The sequence below is a fragment of the Lissotriton vulgaris genome, chromosome 3_1, assembly GCF_964263255.1.
Source record: "Lissotriton vulgaris chromosome 3_1, aLisVul1.2, whole genome shotgun sequence".
Classification (NCBI taxonomy): Eukaryota; Metazoa; Chordata; class Amphibia; order Caudata; family Salamandridae; genus Lissotriton; species Lissotriton vulgaris.
In genome coordinates, this window is record NC_141689.1 from 1,080,918,294 (window position 1) to 1,080,941,300 (window position 23,007).

Sequence of the window (23,007 nt, forward strand, 5' to 3'; positions counted from 1 at the left end):
CCCAATCTGTATTCAGTAGCAACCTCAGCACCGAGACTGCCCTTATAGCCGCCACGGGCGGCATCCGCACCCTCTTCGACCAAGGACACATGACTGCCCTCATCCTAGTAGACCTATCAGCAGCCTTCGACATCGTTTCCCACCGTGCAATAAACGCCAGACTCTGCGACGTCGGAATTCAGAGGAATGGATCCGTTCCTTTCTCACCTCTCTCCTCCCCTTCGCAGCCAAAGTCAAATAGAAGATCGTCAACAACCAGGTCACAAACTTTACAGAATCCAACTCAATCCTCTACACTTCCCAATCTGTATTCCGCAGCAACCTCAGCACCAGACTACCCAACTAGCAGCCACGGGCGACATCTGCACCCTCCTCGACCAAGGACACATGGCTGCCCTCATCCCAATAGACCTATCAGCAGCCTTCGACACCGTCTCCCACCGTGCACTAACTGCCAGACTCTGTGACACCGGCCTTCAGGGGAATGGATCCGTTCCTTTCTCACCGGCCAAACTTAAATAATCAGACTCCTGCCCTTCCTCTCTGAACCCACAGAGATCAGCTGCGGAGTACCCCAAGGATCCTCAACCAGCCACACGCTCCTCAACATCTGCATGGCCTTTCTCGCCACCATTGTCAGAAAATGCAGATTCAGGATAGTATTCCACGCTTCCGACACCCAGCTCATCTTCTCATTCACCAATGAACCAGAGATCACCAGACACAGCTTACAGGAAGGAATGAAAGATCTCGCTTCCTGGATGAGCAGCAGCTACCTGAAGCTCAACTCAGAGAAAATGGAAGTCCTCCTCCTTGAATACACCCCCTCCCCATGGGACAACACCCAGTGGTCCACCACCCTCAGCAACCCTCTGACACCCATGGACCAAGATAGTAAGAAAACAAGTTACTTACCTGTAACTTCAGTTATCCAGTATTGGTATCTTTCATAGATTCACATGCCTGAATCATTCCCCGTCGCCGAGGCGGGAGTCCCACGGTATATAAAAAAGCAGTGCCAAAAGTAAATTACAGTAGTAGGCCCTATTAGAAGGCCTGAGGCTTAGATTGTAGTAGCCTATCTTTGCACCAACCCATCAGCTTACAGCACCCTCTAGAACCTTCACTGCAGAGCCAGTTCTCCTCAGATTTTCATTAGCACAAGTGGGAATGAGTATCCCAAACTTAAAGAACTGACTCTCCGGGGAGGAGGGTGGGTGCATGTGAATCTATGAAAGATACCAATACTGAATAACTGAAGTTACAGGTAAGTAATTTGTTTTCTTATCCATTATTGGGGTATCTTTCATAGATTCACATGCCTGAATAAGAATAGCAAGCAGTAAGCCAGGCAAAAGTCGGTTGTGGATGGTGGGAGACTTAATGTGGGGCACACCCATAAACTTATGTTTAGCAACCAACAATTGCAAAGTAAAAGATCTACTAATAAAAGCATGTCTAAATTCAAAAGAGTAGTCATCTAGTATTCCACAGGAAATGAATATTAGCATAACATAAACAAGCAATCTGCTAAACATGCCCTTCTTTTATATCAACAAAAACACTGAATAGTATACACACATTGTAAAATGAACCAAACATTGTTACCTGAATATGATCTTATGGAAACAGGTGACGTAAAACCGTTTGGCAAACTGCTGCACCCTCTTGATTTACTGATTGCAGGCAGTAATGTCTTGTAAACGTGTGGACATTCTTCCATGTAGCAGCATGGCAAATGTTCTCTAGCTCCACTCCTGCAAACAATGCTGTAGATGCTGCTACAGCTCTTGTAGAGTGAGACATTACAGTCCTTTGTAGTAGTCGGTTAGCTTTAACATGGCAGAAATTGATCGCAGAGGCTCTCCATCTGAAATTGTGGCTTTAGTGACCGCTTTCCCCAGTGTAGTTTGGCCATAAGCCACGAATAGCTGATCTGACTTTCTGAAGTTCTTTGTTTTTTGAAGATAAAACTTTAAACATCGTTTAATGTCCAAAGAATGTAGAGTTCTTTCCGCCAGGGTTGTAGGATTTGGGAAGAAAACCGGCAATTTCACTGGTTCATTTGGATGGAACTCAGAAGGCACTTTGGGTATGAAAGTTGGATTTGTTCGGAGAGTGACATACCCTTGAGAAAAATGTAAGAAAGGTTCTTTGATAGTGAAAGCCTGAATTTCTCCTATTCTCCTGGCAGAAGCTAGGGCTAAAAGCAGGGCGACCTTCAATGTCAAGAATTTGAGGTTGGCTTTGTGGATCGGTTCGAATGAGTGCTTCATCGGATGTGAGAGAACCGTTTTGAGTTCCCATTCCGGTGGTGAAGGTTTAATTGGAGGCTAAGTCTGGAAAAGACCCCTCATGAATTGTTTTATCAGTGACGAAGAGCATAGTGATGGAGTGTCAGCCACCTTCCTGAACCTGGATAAAGCTGCTAAATGGGCATTTATGGAGGAGAATGAAAGACCAGAGCGAGCCAAATGTAAAAGATAAGGCAGAATTTTCTCAGTTTGAGCTTCGATAGGGTGTAAAGCGTTTGAAGCACACTAGGGTCAGAAACGCGTCCATTAAAGACGATAGGTCTTCAACGTGCTCTGGGCTCGTGCTTCCTTCAAGATGTCCCGGCAGTCGTGAGGAATTTGTAGGTGTTGAAATTCTAAGAAGTTTGACGCCATGGCTGCAATTTCAGAGATTGATGGTCTGGGTGAAGTATCTGACCCCCTTCGCGTGACAATAGTGTTGGAGCCGGTAGAAGTTTGATCGGAGGCTCCTGTGATCGCAACATGAGCTCCTGAAACCCATATTGATGAGGCCATCTGGGGAGGAGACGGCAGCTCTCCAATTTCATCTTGCGCAACACTTGCGGAATCAGCGGGATCGGAGGAAAGGTGTTAGCATAGATCCCGGACCATCGCATGGACAGGGCATTCCCTCTTGACCCCTGTTGAGGGTATCTGCTGGCGTAATACCGGCATTTCTTGTTCTGGTGGGTCGCAAATAAATCCACCGTTGGTTTGCCCCAAGTCTGAAACACCTTGATCAATTGCGTGTTGTCCAGCTCCCACTCATGGCAATCCAACAAGGATCTGCGTAGTTTGTCTGCTAGGGTATTGTGCAGACCTTTGACATGTTCCGCCTTGAGAGTTATGTCGTGAAGTGTTAGCCATCCCCATAACTCTTGAGCCTCTTTTGATAGTGTAGCTGGCCCTGTCCCTCCCTGCTTGTTTACATAAAACATGCTGGTGGTATTGTCCGTTCGGACCAGGACTGAAGACCCCGCGATTCTGGGGAGGAACGCTTGTAGAGATAGGAAGATGGCTCTCAACTCTAGAATATTGATGTGGCATATCTGAGACCATTTGCCTTGCACCTGCAAGTCTTGGAGATGGCCTCCCCAGTCCTCCATGGACGCATCAGTCGTCAGGAAGAAGTCTGGAGGAGTTTGCAAGAATGTGAGTTCTTGTTTTAGATTGTGAAGTTGTGTCCACCATTGGGTCACGTGGGGTGACTTTGATAATGCCCTCGAAGGAGCCAGTCGCTTGCTGCCATTGAAGATGTAGCTCTTCCTGTAGAGGCCGCATTTTGAGACGTGCCAGCAGAATGAGATTTATGGCTGAAGAACACATTCCCAGAAGTGAAGCAAAGAGGCAAACAGAAAGTGACTTTCTTTTGGATAGCTTTATAGCCAATGCCTGTAGACGGAGCTGCCTTTCTTGAGACAAGAATGCCTTGCATTGTATCGTGTCCAGACAAGCTCCTAGGAAAAGTAGTATTCTTTTCAGAACCAATTGAGACTTCTTTTCGTTGACAGTGAGACCTAGAGATGCAAAGAGATTGCGGCACACTGTTATGTCGCTCGGCACCCTGCATTTTGATGGACCTTTGACTAGCCAGTCGTCCAAGTGCTGGAAAACCTGGATCCCTGATGAGCATAGTGCTGCCGCTACTGGGGCCAGGCACTTTGTAAAAATCCTTGGAGCCGACTTGAGGCAAATTGGGAGTACTTTGAACTGATAATGGGCACCAGCCACAGTGAAACAGAGATACTTTCGATGTTTTGGATGGATTGGGATGCGGAAGTATACGTCTTCCATGTCCAAGGAAGCCATAAAATCTCCCTTTTTGAGGCAATTTAGAATTTCTGAAAAAGTGACCATACGGAAACCCTGCTTCTTGAGATATTTGTTGAGTTTTCGCAGGTCCAGGATCGGTCGCAATTCCTCTGATTTCTTTTTTATGAGGAAAAAACGGGAATAGAAGCCTGTCCGCCTCTGATGTACTGGAACTTTTTCTATAGCGTTCTTGCCGAGCATTGAATTAACTTCCTTGAACAATAAGTGAAGACGAGGGGGAGGGGGACCCCTGGGCGGAGTTATTGGTGGTTTGGTGACAAACTCCAGGGTGTGACCATGTTGTACTAAGTCCATTACCCACTGATCGGATGTAATCCGCTGCCACTGTTCTTGAAAGGCAGATATCTTCGCGCCCACAGGGAGGGAAGGAAATAAGGTTGGCGCCCAGCTGATCTCACTGTTTTCTGTAAATGTCTCGCCCTTGATTGTTTGTGTGCTTTCGTCGTCCTTGGCAAGAGAAACTAGCTGTTCTGGACTGTCGATAAGAAGACTGATAACTTTGCCGGTACTGAGGCTGATATTGTCTGCCTTGTTGGTAGTAGTTTCCTCTAGAGGAGTATCCACGTCCTCTAGCACCTCTAAAAGATCCTCTCTTGTACTGCAATGCACCTAGGGATCTTGCTGTGTCAGTATCCGTCTTGATTGCCTGGAGAGCCTCGTCGATGTGTTTCCCAAATAGAGACTCTCCATCATAAGCCATGTCCAGGATTTTAAGTTGGTGGTAGCCTTTAGCCAGTCCTGTCGTCTGATAACTGCAGCTCCTGCCAGCTGTCTAAAGTTCGTATTAGCAATATCCAAAGCGCAGTCAATGGTTTCTGCCGCCGCACGTTCCCCCTCCATTAAGATCTTGCGTGCATCCTGTCTTTTATCCTCTGGGATTAGATTAATCAAACCAGCCATCTCGGACCACATTTGGCGATCATAGCGCCCTATAATCGCTAAATAATTTGCAGTTTTGATCAAGGCAGCAGCCATGGTCGAAACTTTCTTACCAATAAGGTCCAAACGACGCCCCTCCTTATCCTGTGGTGTAGTGATAGGGGTGGTTGGGTTTTTTATCTTTGCTGCACGGCTTGCGAGATGACCGAATCCGGACGCGGGTGTCCAATGAGGCATGCAGGTCTAGTGAGAGGAGCCAATATTTTTTTATCAATCCTTGGTAACACTGCTGGCCCTGAAGCAGGGTTTTTCATCACCTTGACACCTTCTTTCCAGATATAATCTATAATAGGAATGGCTCTTGACACCTTCCTAGTTTCTTCTTTAATATCATGGAGGAAACATTCTGTCTGCTCCACTGTCGCCTGCAACTGAAATCTAGTTGCAGCTCGCTGCATGAGATTATGGAAACCACCTATGTCTTCAGGCGGTGAGTCTGTAGGTTGTGGGGTTGGTGGAGACGGCATGAGAATAACGTTTTCCTCCCACGGATCCAACGGAGGATTATTAGGTAACTCTCCTTCCTCTACTTCTTCATCCGAAGAAGTGTCTGGCGTCTGTGTAGGCAAGGCAGGTTGTGGAGTTTCCGTGGCCGGAGACATGGGCGGTGGAACTTCAGGTTGAGGAACTGGGACAGCAGGTTGGGCTGGAGGCACAACCTGTTGAGGTGGAAAACATTGTTTATAATCTGCCAGCATAGCCTGTAAATCTTGGATGAGGCTTGGTGGTAAATGACTGGACTCCGAAACCTGAGACCTCCTCCGGTATTCTGTATGATGAGGGACTACAATGTCCTCCTGATAATAATGCTCGGAATAAGTATCTTCTTCTTCATCATCCTCCTGGCATTTAATATTTAATTCTGAGGGATGGTGAGCTATTCCAAAAGCTCCCTCATTGTCATCATCCTCAAAACTCTCCTCTTCGTCATCAGCATAAGTCTCTAGGAGATGAGAGGGCATAAGTGGCGAAATTTAAGATTCTTGCTGTCTCTGGTATGATACTAATTGAAAGGTCTTTGAAGAAAGCGGGGTAGAAAAAGCCTGTTTCACAGCTAAAGGCTTAGTTGAAGCAATATCTATTGGTCTTGATACCACCGGTGATAACGGTGTCACAGTCGTCGTCGATATGTTCATCGTCGACGGGGTCATCATCGATGGAATTGACGTTGACGGGACCACCGTCGATGGACTCAACATCGACGGACTCTACGTCGACGGGCTCGACGTCGACGGGGCCGCCGTCGACGGACTCGTCGTCGACGTCGTCGACGGGCTCATCGTCGATGGACCTTGCTTCTTCGTCAACGAGACGGTCGTCGATGGTACTGTAGATGACTTCGCCGACGAGGGCTTTTTTGTCGACAAGTGCTACCGTCGACGAGGCTGTTGTCAACGGGACATCGACGTGAGTTCTCTTAGTGCCAATGCAGATTCTAGTAGACAGGATAGGAGAAGTGATGGCTGTAGTAGAGATCGAGCCATCGAAGAAGAAGTAGAAGTTGAAATGGTAGTCACAGGTGAGGAGACAGAAAGAGCTCTTACTCACGGTTAACTTTGAAGAATCCTTGAGAGCTGAGGCTCCAGAGATAGAAGATGGAGATCTCTGTGAAGAGCCTGAAGTGGAGTGGGAGGTTTTAACATGTTTTCTCCCCTCACTTGGATAATCCTCTTGAGATTTCGCTCTCCTACCGGAGGGGAGGTAGAGGCACTGTCTTCATCAGTAGAAGAGGATTTAAGCCATAAAAGGGTTCTGGCCTCCCGATTCCTTAGAGTTTTAGAAGGGAAGGTGCGGCAGATCTTACAATTTTTTGCCTCATGCTTGGGATAAAGGAAATAAATATAGCCCTTATGCTGGTCATCAACATGGATCCTTTTCTTCTCGCATGTTCTGCAAGGTCTAATCAAGGCCTTCTTTTCAGACATCCTGAAGCTTAGAGAAAATTGAGTGAAGACTCAGGGGGACTCCCTTCCACACGACGTGTGGTGAAAATCTGAGGAGAACTGGCTCTGCAGAGAGGGTTCTAGATGGTGCTGTAAGCTGATTGGTTGGTGCAAAGATTTTGGTCTTTTTAGTATATTGAGGTAGATATGCTACTACAATCTAGGCCTCAGGCCTTCTCATAGGGCCTACTACTGTAATTTACTTTTGGCACTGCTTTTTTATATACCGTGGGACTCCCGCCTCGGCGTCGGGGGAATGATTCAGGTATGTGAATCTATGAAAGATACCCCGATACTGGATAACCTCAGCATCACAATCGACTCCTCCCTCACCCTAAACCGACAGATCAATGCCATATCCTGCACATCTTCCGCAGGACCCTCAAATGGACCCCCCTGAATCCAGAAAGACCATCACCCACACACTCATAACCAGCAGACTGGACTACGGGAATGCCCTCTATGCCGGAATCAACAAATGCCTACTCCTCAAACTCCAGACAATCTAGAACGCTGCAGTCAGACTTGTCCTAGGCATCCCACGTCAAGATCACATCACCCAGCACCCACAAGAGCTTCACTGGCTCCCCGTCGAAAAGAGAGTGACCTTCAAGCTCCTCACTCATGCCTACAAATTCCTCCACAACACCGGACCCCAATACCTTAAAAAAGAATCTCCTTCTACGCACCCAAGAGAAGCCTCCTCTACACCGACCTTGCCCTGGCCAAAATCCTACGCATCCACAGAACAGGAGATAGAGCCTTCTACGCAGACAAGAAATCCCACACATCCACAGAGCCAGAGCAGGAGGGAGAGCCTTCTCCTGCATTACACCAAGACCTGGAACAAGCTCCACCTCATCATCAGACGAACTCCCACAGTGCAAGCATTCAGGAAGAGCCTCAAGACCTGGCTCTTCAGATGAGACAGAGCTGCTTTAACCCCCCCCCCCCCCCTCCAACCCCATCAGTGCCTTGAGACCCTCACGGGTGAGTAGGGCGCTTCACAAATCCCTGATTGATTGCTTGATTAAAAGACTTAAGTAAATTGGCTAGTGCTCTCGGGGAGTGTTCAACACAGGATGAGGCATGAAGAATTCATGCAATGAATGAATGGAGTTTTAAAACTGAACAGTGACGATTGTAGCAGCAAATAGGAACCCTAAGGGCAGGTTGAAGCCCATACAGTAGATACAGCAGTGTTGGGTCGAGACAGGGCATGCGTGACTTCTAGAGCCGAAACCTAAAAAGCAACCCCTATTGTAAGTTAAGAGCTTTGCCAGAAATTGGATCTTTGAACTGTCTGAAAAAGTAAAATCCTCCATCTAGTGCTGACTTCATGCAGCTTCTGGGCAGTGCTAAACTTCAAACTAAAACCCACACTTTGGATATTGATCCATCTAACTTAATGACAATTGTAAAATTAGCCAGCTAATTTTTTTGATTTAAAGGCTGGCACCTCATAGGTTTCATCCCTTAATAAACAATGGGGCATATTAGCAACAACCTCGTTAAAAGGATCGCTGTTTTAGCTGCAGGAAACTGCCACTAAAACCGCAATAATGGGCTTGATAATATGCGTTATAGAATTCTAATAGAAGCCCAGGTTAGATGTGCATGACATCTAACCGGGGCTTTGTTTGGAATTCTATAACGCATATTAGCAAGCCCATTATTGCCGTTTTAGCGACAGTTTCCTGCCGCTAAAACAGCGATAATGTTAACGAGGTTCTTGCTAATATGCCCCAATGTTTTGTCATTGCCATTGGCACATTTGTTGGAGTACATCTTCCACTTTTCCAGGTACGTAATGTACTGTGAAAGAAGTGAGGGATGTGTAATGGCTGTTGGTTATGATAACGTTTAAACACAACTCTTTTTCTGTGCTAGACAGCTGGGTAAAAAAAGGTAAGATAGACCATTTACTCAAAGACTGAATTATGGAGTCAAATACCTTTTTAGTAGCACTACCTCCTGCACATGTCTGCTCAAAAGATACTTGTCCCCTGCCACGGGTATCTCAGATAAAATTTAGAAATTACATTTTAAATGAAAAGAAATACAAAAAGAAAAGTGAGAAACTGATATTTCAAATTTAAATGCCATATAAGAAATTGAAGTTAGAGGATCTGACTCTTGCTGTAAGGTACACAAACCGCAAATCCTTTGCCTAACGATAACGCTATCCTCATCAATTGCCCATTACTCTTATGCAATGTAACCCAAACACAAAACCCCTAACACTAGCAACATAATGTATGCCTACATTCCATAACCCTAAACCTAGTTCAATCCTGCAAAGTATCCTTACCCTTATGAAAATCATTTACCCTAACCCTGTATCAAACCCATACTTCATCTCTAGCCATAAGACTAACATCAAACAACAACTGTTCCCTAATTGGCACAATATACACAAACTGGAGTCTAACACTACACCTAACTTTAATGTGTCCCATTACTCCTACTGTAACTCTTATTCACACACACACTCTGGTATTAAGACTACGGTCAACACTAAGGGGAGTGCCCTAAGTGGTGACTGTAGTGTTTACACTACAGTCAACACTGAGGGAAGCACAAATTGTACCATGATACAGAGGAGCAAACTTATCTGGGTCATGATGCAGTGTCTGGCCATACCCTTTTCCCTGCCAGACTGTTTTAAATGACCTCCTCAATTTATCACATGGTTCTAAAGTTCCTTTTAGTACATTTTGCATTCCAGCCCATTGATTACACTTCATCTGGCCTGAGCTGGAAAGAACGACTCAAGATGGAGAGTAATGCCCCAGCTGGAGAGTACGGCCCCAGCCGGAGAGTAAGGCCTGGGTGTGGAGAGTTTGGCACAGGGGCGGAGATTCCGGCCCGACTGCAAATGTATAGATACGACTCATAAATGACCTCTTTGAATACCAAAAGTTGTAAATGACTTCTGTGAATACCAAAAGTCGTAAAGTTAGACTTTTGTCTCAGATTGCCTTTGATATTCGGCCCGAGGATGTCCTGAATGTAGTACAACACATCAGGGCCAGTGAAGGTTGCCTCCTGGCTTAGGCCAGTCACTATTTCAACTGGAGTTATAAACATAGCCCCTCCCCTTTCCTCAATGTAACTGTATTGTGTATCCTGTGGATACAGAGCCCAGCCTTTAGCCAGGCCTGGTGTTTGATCCTGAGTACTCCGCCACCTAGGAGTGCAGGGACCGGTCTTAGACCCGGTCTTGTATTGATTCCTAAATGCGAGTCGCCTTGGAGGGCAACCTTTCCGTCTGTGCTCTTTCACTTCTGAAGTCATGAGTAATGCAAAGGAGGAAGTAAAGGTTGAATGTTCTTGTTGTTTATAATGAATTTAAGACATTGTTGCGTTTGGTATCATAACCCCCTTCAAAATAAATGTTTAAATTTCTTTTGTTTTCGGTATTGTAGACCACCTACGCCTTTAGACATATTTTTGCTTTTCTTTCAAGTAAACTGTTATCTAATTGCAAATTACACTTTTTTAAATGTGAATCGCCACTGCTGAGGAAAGTTGGAAATATGAGACAAAAAGAGATGCATCGTTCTTACCAGGTCAATAGCAAAAAGATAGCCTTTGTACTCTTCAATCACCCGACGGCTTTCGAATGGATGAGTCTTGGCACATGTTTGAAATCCAATTATTATATCCTGCAAAGAGTGAAAGACAACACAGCATTAGGGAAATATTAACCAAACACAGGCATTTAGGACTAGAGATTCCATTTTAGAAAGAAATGATAATGATACGGTTCTGGATTGGACCTTCAGTGTTTACAACTAGCAATCGCAAATGGTTCTCCACTAGTAAAGCAAACATATTCAGTTTCCAGAAAGCATGATTTAAGGATACCCCCTATACAACTATGCTGGAGTGTCCTTACCATGCTCTGAAGAAACATCTATGGACAATAAGATGAGAGTTCAGTCACTATTTGTGTTCTGTAACTTGGTTCTTTCTGGTTTTCACCTGAAGAAACTGCAAGGACTTTTTAGTACACAAGCATTTGGGAAGAAGGAGTGCTATTTCTTTAGAAGGAATGCTTATCCTCTCTTCCTCCAGGGTACTGTGCAGGGATTACACAAGATTGTGCTCGGTCCTTCATTCCTTGAGAAATCGCCCCCTCTAACTACAGGTAGAAACAGACAGCTCTGTTATCTCTTTGGGCCTATCTGAAAGCTTCACAAAGCTTTAGATCTTCATCCCATTTATCTGCTACATTGATTAAGCTTGATTTATATAATTAATTCACTTGTGTCTATCAAGACGGATCATCTAAAGAGGCAAAAATAATCCCTGATGAAATGCAGCAGTAGTAACCTGAACAAAGGCGCTATACTTCTAGTTTCAGCTAGCTTAGTCTTCATCCACTCTGTGGAGGGTTTCCACACTGATATGATTTGGCTATCCATGGGGTAGATGTCACACTTTTGGGTAACAGGATGCGCTGAGAGAGGAAGGTGTCTCCTGTCATCATTAATTTACCATCAAGCTCCTTTAATTAAGTTACAATCCAGAACAATGACAACCCAGATGCTCTTCAGTCCCCTAAGACTCCATGTGTTTGTTCTGGTCATACAATGTAAAATGTTACCTACGGGGAATAGAAATACACTTGATACTTACTGCATGGTGAGGAGTTGCAATAAACTTAGCAGAATTGAACATCTTTCGAAGGTAACGTAAGATCAGCACAGTATCATCGCATGCGGAGAGGCACTTCCCGAGGCACCGGAAAATAAAACCCTAATATGGGAGTAAATTAAAGACAGTCTGAGTTAAGAATAAAAAGAAACTCCTGCCCACTCTATGAGAGTAATACTTATAGAGGAGTATTCATCTTTGATTCACTCTACACATGTCTTCAACTCACACTATGAAACAGCACTTAATGAGTTGAGAGAAGTGTTTGTTATGTTATGTCATGTTATATCGTCTAGACATTGTAGAGATTTGAATATGTCCATGAATATGACTCAAAACAATGAAGAGGGAGGACTGGGAGCCAGTAAAGGTCCAGTACCTAGGCTCCGAAACTACTAATGCAACAAGCAGTGGGGGTACTGTTCCTTTCAGAAAGCAAAGAAGAAATAAAGGATGACAAAGAAGGGAGAATCCCTATGATTATTTCTTGGTGCCATCAAACATCCATGAAGATGTACTGTATCATCATAGGACGTGCTCCTCATAGGGCTTGTGCTGCAGTGCCCCACGAAGGGTCGCTTTAGCGAAGACCTTTTTAGTTTTGCTATTCGATGACAGGTGCCAGTGTGAAGGCATTTCGACTGCTGCTTTCACTCCTGAGGCTTGAGCCGGGAGGTTCCTTATTTTTAACTCGCTCTATTTTTAAAACAACTGTGACCTGTGAATTTTCCCTGTGTGTCCTTTCCCCCCCCCTCGCGCTAAGAGCTAGACACGATTTTACCTGTGTTACTTTAAAATTCCAGCTACTACCACATAGCTACGCCCATATTTACTTTTGGGAGGAAAGAGGCTCAAAACTTGGTAAATCGCCCCGTTTCCCCAGCCAGAGCAGCCTACTTGCTCGGACTTCACCGGTGGGTGTGGCCATTAACAGAGCCGTCATCTGCAGGGACTAGGTGAAAACTAAAGCGGCCATATTAGTGAGGGCTCGCTGAGAATCGTCGCGCTGACGAGGTTATAAATACATACGTGCATGGCTCCGTGCAGCGGACGCGCATTGCGGGCGCGTCGTTCGCGCGCCGGAGTCAAGCCAGAGTCCTGCCCGTCTGCGCCCGTCCGCGACAGGACGGGGCTCGGGGCAGGACACCATAGATCCACCTCTCAATCTCCTATGCTACCTCACAACAATCAAAGTCTACGATATCAGTACACTAAAGCACACCTACTGAATCTCGGTAAGCCTTCATCACCTCATTGTATGCATGCTATAGATCCGCTATCTTTACCCGCACAATGCAGCATATGCCACCAACTACTTCCCAACGCTACCTTCACCTTAAACAAAACTCAGCACCTAAACATGATACTACTGAACTGCAGATCTATGCCTAAGCATAAAAATGAAATTCACGACCTGTTGATTAATGGAAACCTCGACATCGTGTTTCTAACTGAAACATGGCTAGAGGAAGCCTCCTCCCCAGAGATATTAGAGGCTATACCGAGTAATTATTGTCTTCTAAGAATCGACCGCCAGAAACAACGGGGGGGAGGACTGGCAATGATTTTTAAAAATAACCTTGAGTGCACTCTAATTGAACAAAAAATCACGGATACGGAATGCGGAAGATTCACTATCAAATTAGACACCACCAATACCATTACAGGATTATTAATATATAGACCTCCTGGAGCTGCAACATCCTTTTGTAACCAACTTATTGAACTGGCCACCCAACTAGCCGTAAGACATAAAAATATCATCATATTGGGCGACCTTAACATCCATCTAGAAGATAGCCACTCTAAGGAAGCGCAACTCCTTCTGAATGCTCTCAATACTATCGATCTGAAGCTCCTATCTATCCTACCTACACATCAACAAGGGCATTTATTAGATCCCATATTTACGAACTGCATGGGTATTGAAATTTCCCCACCAGTTCCACTGATTTGGTCTGACCATAGTATGGTGCCATTCAGAATAGCTAAAAACGTCATCACCAAGTCATATGCGAAAAACCCCCCTTACAGACGCCGTAACTTTAAAAAATGCACCCCTGAAATACTGCTGCAGGAACTTACTGATCACCCCCCGACTGCAGCCACATCCATACAGGAGATATGGGACAACTTTGAATCATGGCTAACAAAAGCGTTAGACAAAACTGCTCCCTGGACGACCAAGCCCCCAGCTCGTCAAACTAAAAGTGCCCCCTGGTTCTCTGAAAAACTGAAAAAGGCCAAAGCACAATGCAAACTCATTGAACGAATGTGGAGGAAAGACTACGCCCCAGAACTCAAAGAAAAGTATAGAACTGAGCTGAAAAAATACCAAAAATTGGTACGAGTAGAGAAGAGTCTCTATTACAAATGCAGAATCATGGAAGCTAAAAACCCTACCAAAGAACTATTCGGTATTTATAAAGAAATCACCATACTATCTCGCTTGGATACTAAAGACACCTACTCCACGGAGATATGTGATCAAATAGCCGATTTCTTTGTGAAAAAGGTAGAAAATATTCACGCCACATTCACCAGCAGCACCAGGTCAGATAACAATAAGGCAGAGACTCTAGACGTCCGCCCTCTAAAACCCCAGTTTACTAATTTCAGGACCCCCAACAAACAGGAACTGATGAATATCATAAACACCATTAGTTCTGGCTCCCCTATGGATGCCTGCCCTCCGGAACAGTACAAAATGGTCATGGAAACCGTACTACTGGATCATATAAGCAACATGATCACAACCTCATTCCGTGAGAGCATTGTCCCGAGTAACTGGAAATCTGCCCAGGTAATACCACTAAAAAAGAAACCGAACATCCCTATTACCCAGCTTCAAAATCTGCGACCAATCTCACTTCTCCCTTTCTGTGCAAAGATCATAGAAAAGGTAGCCAATCTCCAACTCATGGAGTTTTTGGAGAAAGAATCTCTCCTCCACCCCTCCCAATCAGGGTTTAGAGCAGGCCATTCAACGGAGTCTGCCGTTCTGTTCTCCACCGAACAGATCCGGAAACTGGTGGATGAGGGAGAGACAGCAGCGCTGGTCCTATTGGACCTAAGTGCAGCATTCGACACCGTGCTGCCCACCACGCTGCTGTCTCGACTCTCAGACATGGGAGTTAAAGACTCTGCTCTCAAATGGTTCCAGTCATACCTCTCTGACAGAACTTTCCAACTTCACTGCCCTCCCTTCAAGTCATCTCCTCGCAGTGTTAGCCATGGGGTTCCACAGGGCTCAAGTCTGAGCCCTACCTTATTTAACATCTACATGGAACCCCTGGCACACATTGTTGAGGAATTTGGGGTGGGCATTGTCAGCTATGCTGACGACACCCAGTTGGTGTTCAAAATAACACCAGACAGTAGAGACCTAGCCTCCAACTTCTCAAACTGTATGCTAGGGATAGCGACATGGATGAACGCCAACTGCCTCCGCCTGAACGGAGATAAAACGGAGGTACTGATTGTAGGGAAGAACCCTTCCGTCTGGTCACACGCTTGGTGGCCTAGCGAATTGGGAGAACTTCCTGTGCCTGCAGAGAAGGTGAAGAACCTCGGTGTCATGCTTGACCCAAATCTCTCAGGTAGAGCCCAGGTAAATAAAGTGACAGGTAAATGCTACAGCACCCTCAAAGTGCTGCGCAAAGTACTTGACCTACTCCCAATTGAAGCAAGAAAAACTATAGTCCATGCTTTAATATCTCCCCATCTAGACTATGGTAATGTTCTGTTACTGGGTCTTAATCAAAAGAGCCTGCACCAGTTACAATGCATACAAAACTCCGCAGCGCGACTGGTGCTCGGTCTCCCCCGTAGAGCATCGGCAAAAAATGCACTTGCCAAGCTTCACTGGCTCCCTGTTAAAGAAAGAATAATATTCAAAACTCTCTGCTATACACATCGCATTGCCCAAAACAAAGGCCCCAGCTATCTAAGAGGCCTCCTGACCATCCACAGGCCAATCAAAAATCTTAGATCAGCGGGCACGATGCTGTTTAAAATCCCTCGCATCACCAAAGCGAAGATGGGAGGAAAATCCTTCCGCTTTTTGGCCACTAAGCTTTGGAATGCCCTGCCAATTCAACTACGTATGGAGCCATCTGAAACAAGGTTCAGAGCCAGACTCAAAACTCACCTATTTCCCAACAACTAATCCCCGTTTTCCTGTTCTCTTCCTTTAGGTGGTTTTTGCATTTGCAGTCAGCGCGGGGACACACAGTATTGTGCAGCCAGGCGCTTAATAAATGCTTATTATTATTTATTATTATTATTATGTGTGGGGTGGAGTGAATGGGTATAGTGAAATGAAGGGAGACTAAAACTGTCTAAGAGATACCACACTGGACTTTAATGTGATGGTTCCCTCTGCAAGATTATTAAACGTAATTTGGTAGGGGCTACTACAGTGAGGTGATGTATCCAAGTAGCCTAAATTTGTGAGTGAGGTCAGGTCAACATGGTTTGCGCATGATGGTCCAAAAAGGATCCAAAGTGTTTCTTCAGAACCTAAAAAGGGGGGGGGATAACCCTACCCCACACCTAAGACGTAATATGCAGTGTAGGTATTGCCCTAGAAGAAAATATCTTGTTCAAAAATTTTAAAATTGATCACCCAACCTTGAAACTAAATGAGAAAATAAAGAAGACACACTGTAAACACATTTGTTTCATGTACGGCAAGTAACTCATGTAGTCCTGTTAACCTTTTCAGAAGGGAGCAATGGTGTATTTTCTGCCTCTCCATGAACAGCAAAGGTCTGAATGATGAAATCCCTTGGTGCAAGGTATAATTCCCAGGTCAGTCTCCTGCGAAATCAGATACTCCTTTACAATAGATTTATTGACATTCGGTCATACAGGGGATCTGATTTATCATTTCACCATTGAGACCATGTAACATATGGAACACCCTGCCTTGGAGTCTCATACACCACAAAAAGCAGTGCCTATGATTAGCCTTTTGCGACTTGCCATGGGTATCTTCTTTATTACTACAAATGTTTCTGTTGAACCAATGAGGTGGTGCCCTCCATAAGAAAACATTTAACTGTGTTAGTCTACTGTTTTAGATGCCGCTTTACTAATATAATTGATGACTTTGGGCCAGCCCACATTTAACCACTACACAGTCCAGGATGGCCACCACTGAAGTATGATAATTCTGCTACGTATGTAAGGGAAGTTCCCAGTAATCTAAAGGACCAATAGGTTCCAGTATTAGATGGATGTTTTGATCTATGAGTGTGTCTGTGATTGATTGTATGAGTGAATGATGTATGAAAAATGTTTTTACTGTTCCTTGTAGCTCTGGGCTGACGCTATATGAATTATATATGTTGTTCTACTTACTGAAGTAATGATTTTTTATAAATATAAATGACAATAAAATGATTTAAATATACCCAGCTGCTCTGTGGGCAATTGTTAATACTGGAACCTATTGGTCCTTTAGATTACTGGGAACTTCCCTTTCATGTTGTTATACATATTTACTTCCCTGGTGGGTTGTTCCCCTTTCCCGTATCCTTTTTAGGTTCAGGGTCCCTCTTCTGTTCTTTGAAATGATAATTCTGCTACACCAGCACATGAGGGTCCCACTCCTATGACTTCCAGCATACCCCTTGCCTTCCTAACAGAAACATGGATGAACGCCACATCAGCCCCAGACATCACCATTGCCATCCCGGAAGACTATAAGATCATACGCAAGGACCGTACCGACCACACAGGAGGAGGTATCGCTATCGTCCATAAGAAATCCATTCGCATCTCAACCAGCTCAGACATCAATCTCGCCAACTCTGAACACCTTTACTTCCAGATCCACATCGACCCCAAGACCACACTCAGGGGCACCCTCCTTTACAGGCCACCAGGACCCCGCGCACAGTTTAGTGAAGACATCACGGACTTCATCACTCCACACACGCTCCCCTCCGAGGATTACATCCTTTTGGGAGACCTCAACTTTCACCTTGAAAAGAACAACGACCGCAACACCACCACCCTTTTGGACAACCTCACCAACCTCGGACTTAAACAACTCGTCACTACCCCCACCCACATCGCAGGTCACACACTCGACCCTATCTTCACCTCCAGCAAACATGTCTCCTTCAGCCACACCACAGATCTCCTTTGGACCGACCACAGCTGCGTTCACTTTACCTACAACAAGCCCACGTCCAACAACCACCCCCAACCCACTCTGCAGAGAAACTGGAACAAAATCACCATCGACCAGCTCTCCTCATTGCTTCTTCAAAACCCCCCAGCCCACTCCTCAAACCCCGACCAAGCAGCCGCCAACCTCACCCAATGGTTATCCAACAGCGCCGACATCTTAGCACCACTGAAAAAACGACAAACGAAACTAGGCAGCAAGAAGGCCTCCTGGTTCAACGATGATCTTAAGAAATCCAAGAAACTCTGCCGCTCCCTTGAGAAGGCCTGGAAAAAAGACCCAACCACCAGCACCAAGGACGCCTTCAAAAACGCCACCCGCATACACCACCAACTGATCCGGAATGCCAAGAAAGCCGCTTTCAAGGACCGACTAGATAACAACGCCCACAACAGCAAGGAATTATTCAACATCGTCAAGGAATTCTCCAACCCCTCGGCCAACTCCAACGACATCACCCCCTCTCAAGCCCTCTGCGACTCCCTAGCCTCATTCTTCCACAACAAAATTGCTGACATCCACAACAGCTTCGACAACCGACCCGAAGACCAACCCACCCAACCCCTTGCAGGACCCCCACCCCCCCTGAACACCCTCAATGACTGGAAGCCAATCTCCTCTGAGGACACCATCCGTCTGATGAACTCTATCCACTCAGGATCCCCCACAGACCCATGCCCTCACCACATCTTTAACAAAGCAGACTCCATTATAGCACCGCACCTCTGAGACGTCATCAACTGCTCCCTCAACTCCGCTACCTTCCCGGAAAGCTGGAAACATGCCAAACTCAGCGCCCTCCTGAAGAAACCCACAGCTGACCCCACCGAACTCAAAAACTACCGCCCTATCTCACTCCTTCCATTCCCGGCCAAAGTAATCGAGAAAGCGGTCAACAACCAGCTCGCCGCATTCCTCGAAACCAACAAATCCCTCGACTCCTCACAATCCGGCTTCCGAGCCAAGCACAGCACTGAAACCGCCCTCATCGCAGCAACAGACGACATTCGAACTCTACTGGACAATGGAGACACAGTCGCCCTCATCCTCCTCGACCTCTCCGCAGCCTTCGACACGGTCTGTCATAGCACCCTCTTACAACGCCTCAGAAACGTCGGAATCCATGGAAAAGCACTGGAATGGATCACCTCGTTCCTCACCGGAAGAACCCAGAGAGTCCGCCTCCCACCATTCAAGTCAGAGGCCACTGAAGTCATCTGCGGCGGTCCACAAGGATCTTCACTCAGCCCCACCCTCTTCAACGTATACATGAGCCCCCTCGCGGTCATCGCACGCCAACACAACCTCAACATCATCTCCTACGCCGACGACACTCAACTGATCCTATCACTCACCAGAGACCCTAACACTGCCAAAACCAACCTGCATGAAGGAATGAAAGAAGTAGCCGAGTGGATGAAGCACAATCGTCTAAAACTGAACTCAGACAAAACAGAAGTCCTCATCCTAGGCACCTCCCCCTCCGCCTGGGATGACTCTTGGTGGCCAGAGGCCCTTGGAAAAGCACCCATCCCGACGGACCACGCACGGAACCTGGGCGTCATCCTGGACTCCTCACTCTCGATGACCAGACAAGTCAACGCCGTTTCATCATCTTGCTTCAACATTCTTCGCATGCTCAAAAAAACATTTCGCTGGATCCCCACCGAAACTAGAAAAACAGTCACTCACGCTCTGGTCACGAGCCGACTGGACTACGGAAACACCCTCTACGCCGGTACCACCGCAAAAATCCAGAAAAAACTCCAACGCATCCAGAACGCTTCAGCCAGACTCATATTAGACATCCCACGTAAAGAACACATCTCTGGCCACCTGAAAAACCTCCACTGGCTCCCCGTCAATAAGAGAATCACTTTCCGGCTCCTAACCCACGCACATAAAGCACTCTACGAAATCGGACCCGAATGCCTCAACACACGACTGTCCTTCTACACACCCTCCCGCCAGCTACGATCCTCCAACCAAGCCCTTGCCACTGTACCTCGCATCAACAAATCCACCATGGGAGGTAGATCCTTCTCCTACCTAGCAGCTAAAACCTGGAACTCACTTCCCACTCACCTTCGCCTTACTCAGAACCACCTAGCATTCAGTAAGCAACTTAAAACGTGGATATTTGACAAGTAGATCCCCACCCTTCTTCAAGCGCCTTGAGACCCTCTGGGTATGTAGCGCACTATACAAATTTATTGACTTGACTTGACTTAGACCACTTAGCCGCCCGTGTTACTTATTAAATGTGACCGCCCATATTTACATAATGAACATAGACGCCAATATGCCTAGATTCGTCCATGAGGGATGGCTAGCACTTATGTGCACCTGACTGGCTTCCCGTCATTATATATGCGTGAGCACTTAGGTGCATCATACATTTCTCTTATCATCACCTTCCATTAAGAAAACCTTCCACTGTCTTAGTTTACTGCTTAGATGCCACCTTTCAAAAACCATTGTTGACTTTGGGTCGGTCAGCATTTGAGCACTACACACTCTGAGATGGCTGCCATTGAGGGATGATACCTCTGTTACACCAGCACGTGAGGGGTTTTCTCCTATTGGCTCAAGGTAACCCCTTCTCTCCTCATTGGCAATTTGGTCATCACTTCTTTCCGCAAATGCACACACCACACCTGAAAACATTCACTCCAATTACCTGCACCTTAAAGCAGAGGAGGATAGACTCTTGTGCTCTCCGTGCAGAAACCATGTGAGTATGGTTGCTTCTCTTGAATAGTCCCTTTCATTTCTCTTTCCACAGTTAGGACCTGAGTGCTACTCTGTGCTTTTGAACTATGGGGCATAGTACATTGAATCAAAGGGTAAGACCCTGCACTCACACCTGAGGACAACCAATCACTCATGATGCAATGTGTAACACCAACAGAGATTGGTTTTATGTTGTCTGTTCCACGTATGTCAACTTGCTTTATCTGTTATATTGTAAGTACAAGTGTGTTTTTCACATTTTTCACGTTGTGATGACTGATCAGCACCAATAATAGCATGCACAAATGTACCTTTGGAGACAATGTGATACAGTGAGCTGGAAAAGTGATTCAAGGAAATCATTGGACCATATATACAAAACATTTGCTTACTGTGTGTTTTTTTATATTCTCATTTATTTTCTAGATTGGATGATCAATTTTTAACTTGTTGAACCAAGTATTTTCTTGTAAGGGAATACCTATACTGAATGTCACGTCTTAGGTGTGGGGAAGGGTTATCCACCCATTTTATTAGGTACTGAAGAAGCAAATCAAATTCAAAAAGCTTTATTCGACAGTGAGTCATAAAAGCACGAACAACACATCAATCACAAAACACAATAAATAGTACATAACAATACACAATATAAAAAATATTAAATTCAGTTGGTACTGTCGATTTAAAAACAATTAAGATTCATATTTGATCCAATAAAAATTAGTTCATAAAATGAAGGCAGCATAGTGAGAACATACATTGTGCTAGCTAGTAACGGGTGGCAAAAAAGTGCGTGTGCGTATTATCCAAGCCCACCTTAGGAATTTGGCTACAGCAACATCTATACAGGGAGAACAGTCTGACCCTAGTATCCTTAGTGCTTCTATGGGCCCGGTTCACAGAACTAACTTAAGACAAAATCCTAAACTTACTACCATTTTCGTATTCACAGAAGGCACTTACTCATTTTGGTATTCACAGAAGACACTTACTCATTTCGGTATTCACAGAAGTTAGGAGTCCTAACTTTAGGACTCCTAAATGCCTTCTGTGAATACCGAAATTCTTAAAATTAGGATTTTTCTCAATTTAGTAGTAGTAAAGTTAGGACTCCTAACTTCTGTGAATACCGAAATGAGTAAGTGCCTTCTGTGAATACCGAAATGAGTAAGTGCCTTCTGTGAATACCAAAATGAGTAAGTGCTTTCTGTGAACACCAAAATGGTAGTAAGTTAAGGATTTTGTCTTAAGTTAGTTCTGTGAATCGGGCCCTATGTGTCTTCGCGTGCCCAAATTTAAGCAAATGGGTCTAAGCCATTTGCGTCGTGGAGCAGCATAGAGGGGACATACAAAAAATAGGTGAGCTATTGTTTCTGCCATGTCTAAACAGTTATGACATTTGTCATCAGATGATGGTGCCCATTTATAAGTAAAAGCTTTGACCGTCAAGGTTCCTACTCTAAATTGAAAATATAACTAACGGTCTAGAGGCCTCTGAATAACATCCCAATATGTTTCACAGAATGGGCGTGATTTATGGTCTAGAAAATGACCAGTTAGGTTGGTGTTCATGGTGGCTCTATAGAACGCTGTCAAAACCATTTCCCTATATTTTCTTTCATTTGTTTTTTTGAGGGGAAAGTCAAGGTATTCGGTTCATCCCATAGGAGACTTAGATCTAACTTTATTAAAAGGGACCTAAGCTCTTTAAGCCACTGGATTTTGTGAAAACGATCAACCAAGATGAAGTCCTTCAGGTCCTGGGCATAATGGGTTAATTCAGGGGTCGTCCGAATTCGCCTCCAATACAATAATGGCCGTAACCTCGCTATATCTACAAAATTTTTTCTGCCTAGATCGAGTAAGAGCGGAGCAGTAGGGGTGCTTTGGGGGACACCAACTAGATTTTGTATAATGTATTCTCCCCTTTATCTAGGTGACTCAAATTGTTAAATCCCGACAGCTCTGATCCATAGAGGGTGGCACTTATCACTTTCATGTTTTATATCTCCAAAGCAGGTGTAATTGGCTTTGTGAGGGAAGATTTGTGTTTGGAGGATAGGGCTCCTGCAAGCTGGTGAAATTTTAGAATGGCCATATCCATATGGCGAATCCATCCCATGTTAGCCTGAAGTAAAATGCCTAGGTAGGTGAAGGCCTCTACTTGCTCTAGTGGTGTGTCGTTCAGAAGGATTCTACCTTTAAAAGGTTTATGCTGATTCAAGGACAGGAAATTGTTTTTTGTGGTGTTAATCTCAAGTCCACGCTGCTGACAAAACTCCTCAAAGGCGTTGACAGCCTTCTGCAGCCTGCTCGGGGTCCGCAAGACAATCAGAGTATCGTCCGCGAACATGAGGACAGGTACGCAAACCCCAGCCAGGACGGGGGCATCAGTGAGGGAACT

General features: G+C 45.3%; 1 protein-coding gene across 1 annotated transcript in view; it reads right to left on the bottom strand.

Annotated features, from left to right (window-relative positions):
* LOC147727442 (maestro heat-like repeat-containing protein family member 1) overlaps positions 1-23,007 on the bottom strand; it is a 109,006-nt gene that overhangs the window by 20,208 nt on the left and 65,791 nt on the right. Inside the window, exons 14-15 of the mRNA XM_086963118.1 lie at positions 11,654-11,773; positions 10,579-10,677 (exon numbers count right to left, since the gene is read on the bottom strand). Coding sequence (XP_086819244.1) covers positions 10,579-10,677; positions 11,654-11,773 — 219 coding nt within the window. The remainder of the gene's footprint in view (positions 1-10,578; positions 10,678-11,653; positions 11,774-23,007) is intronic.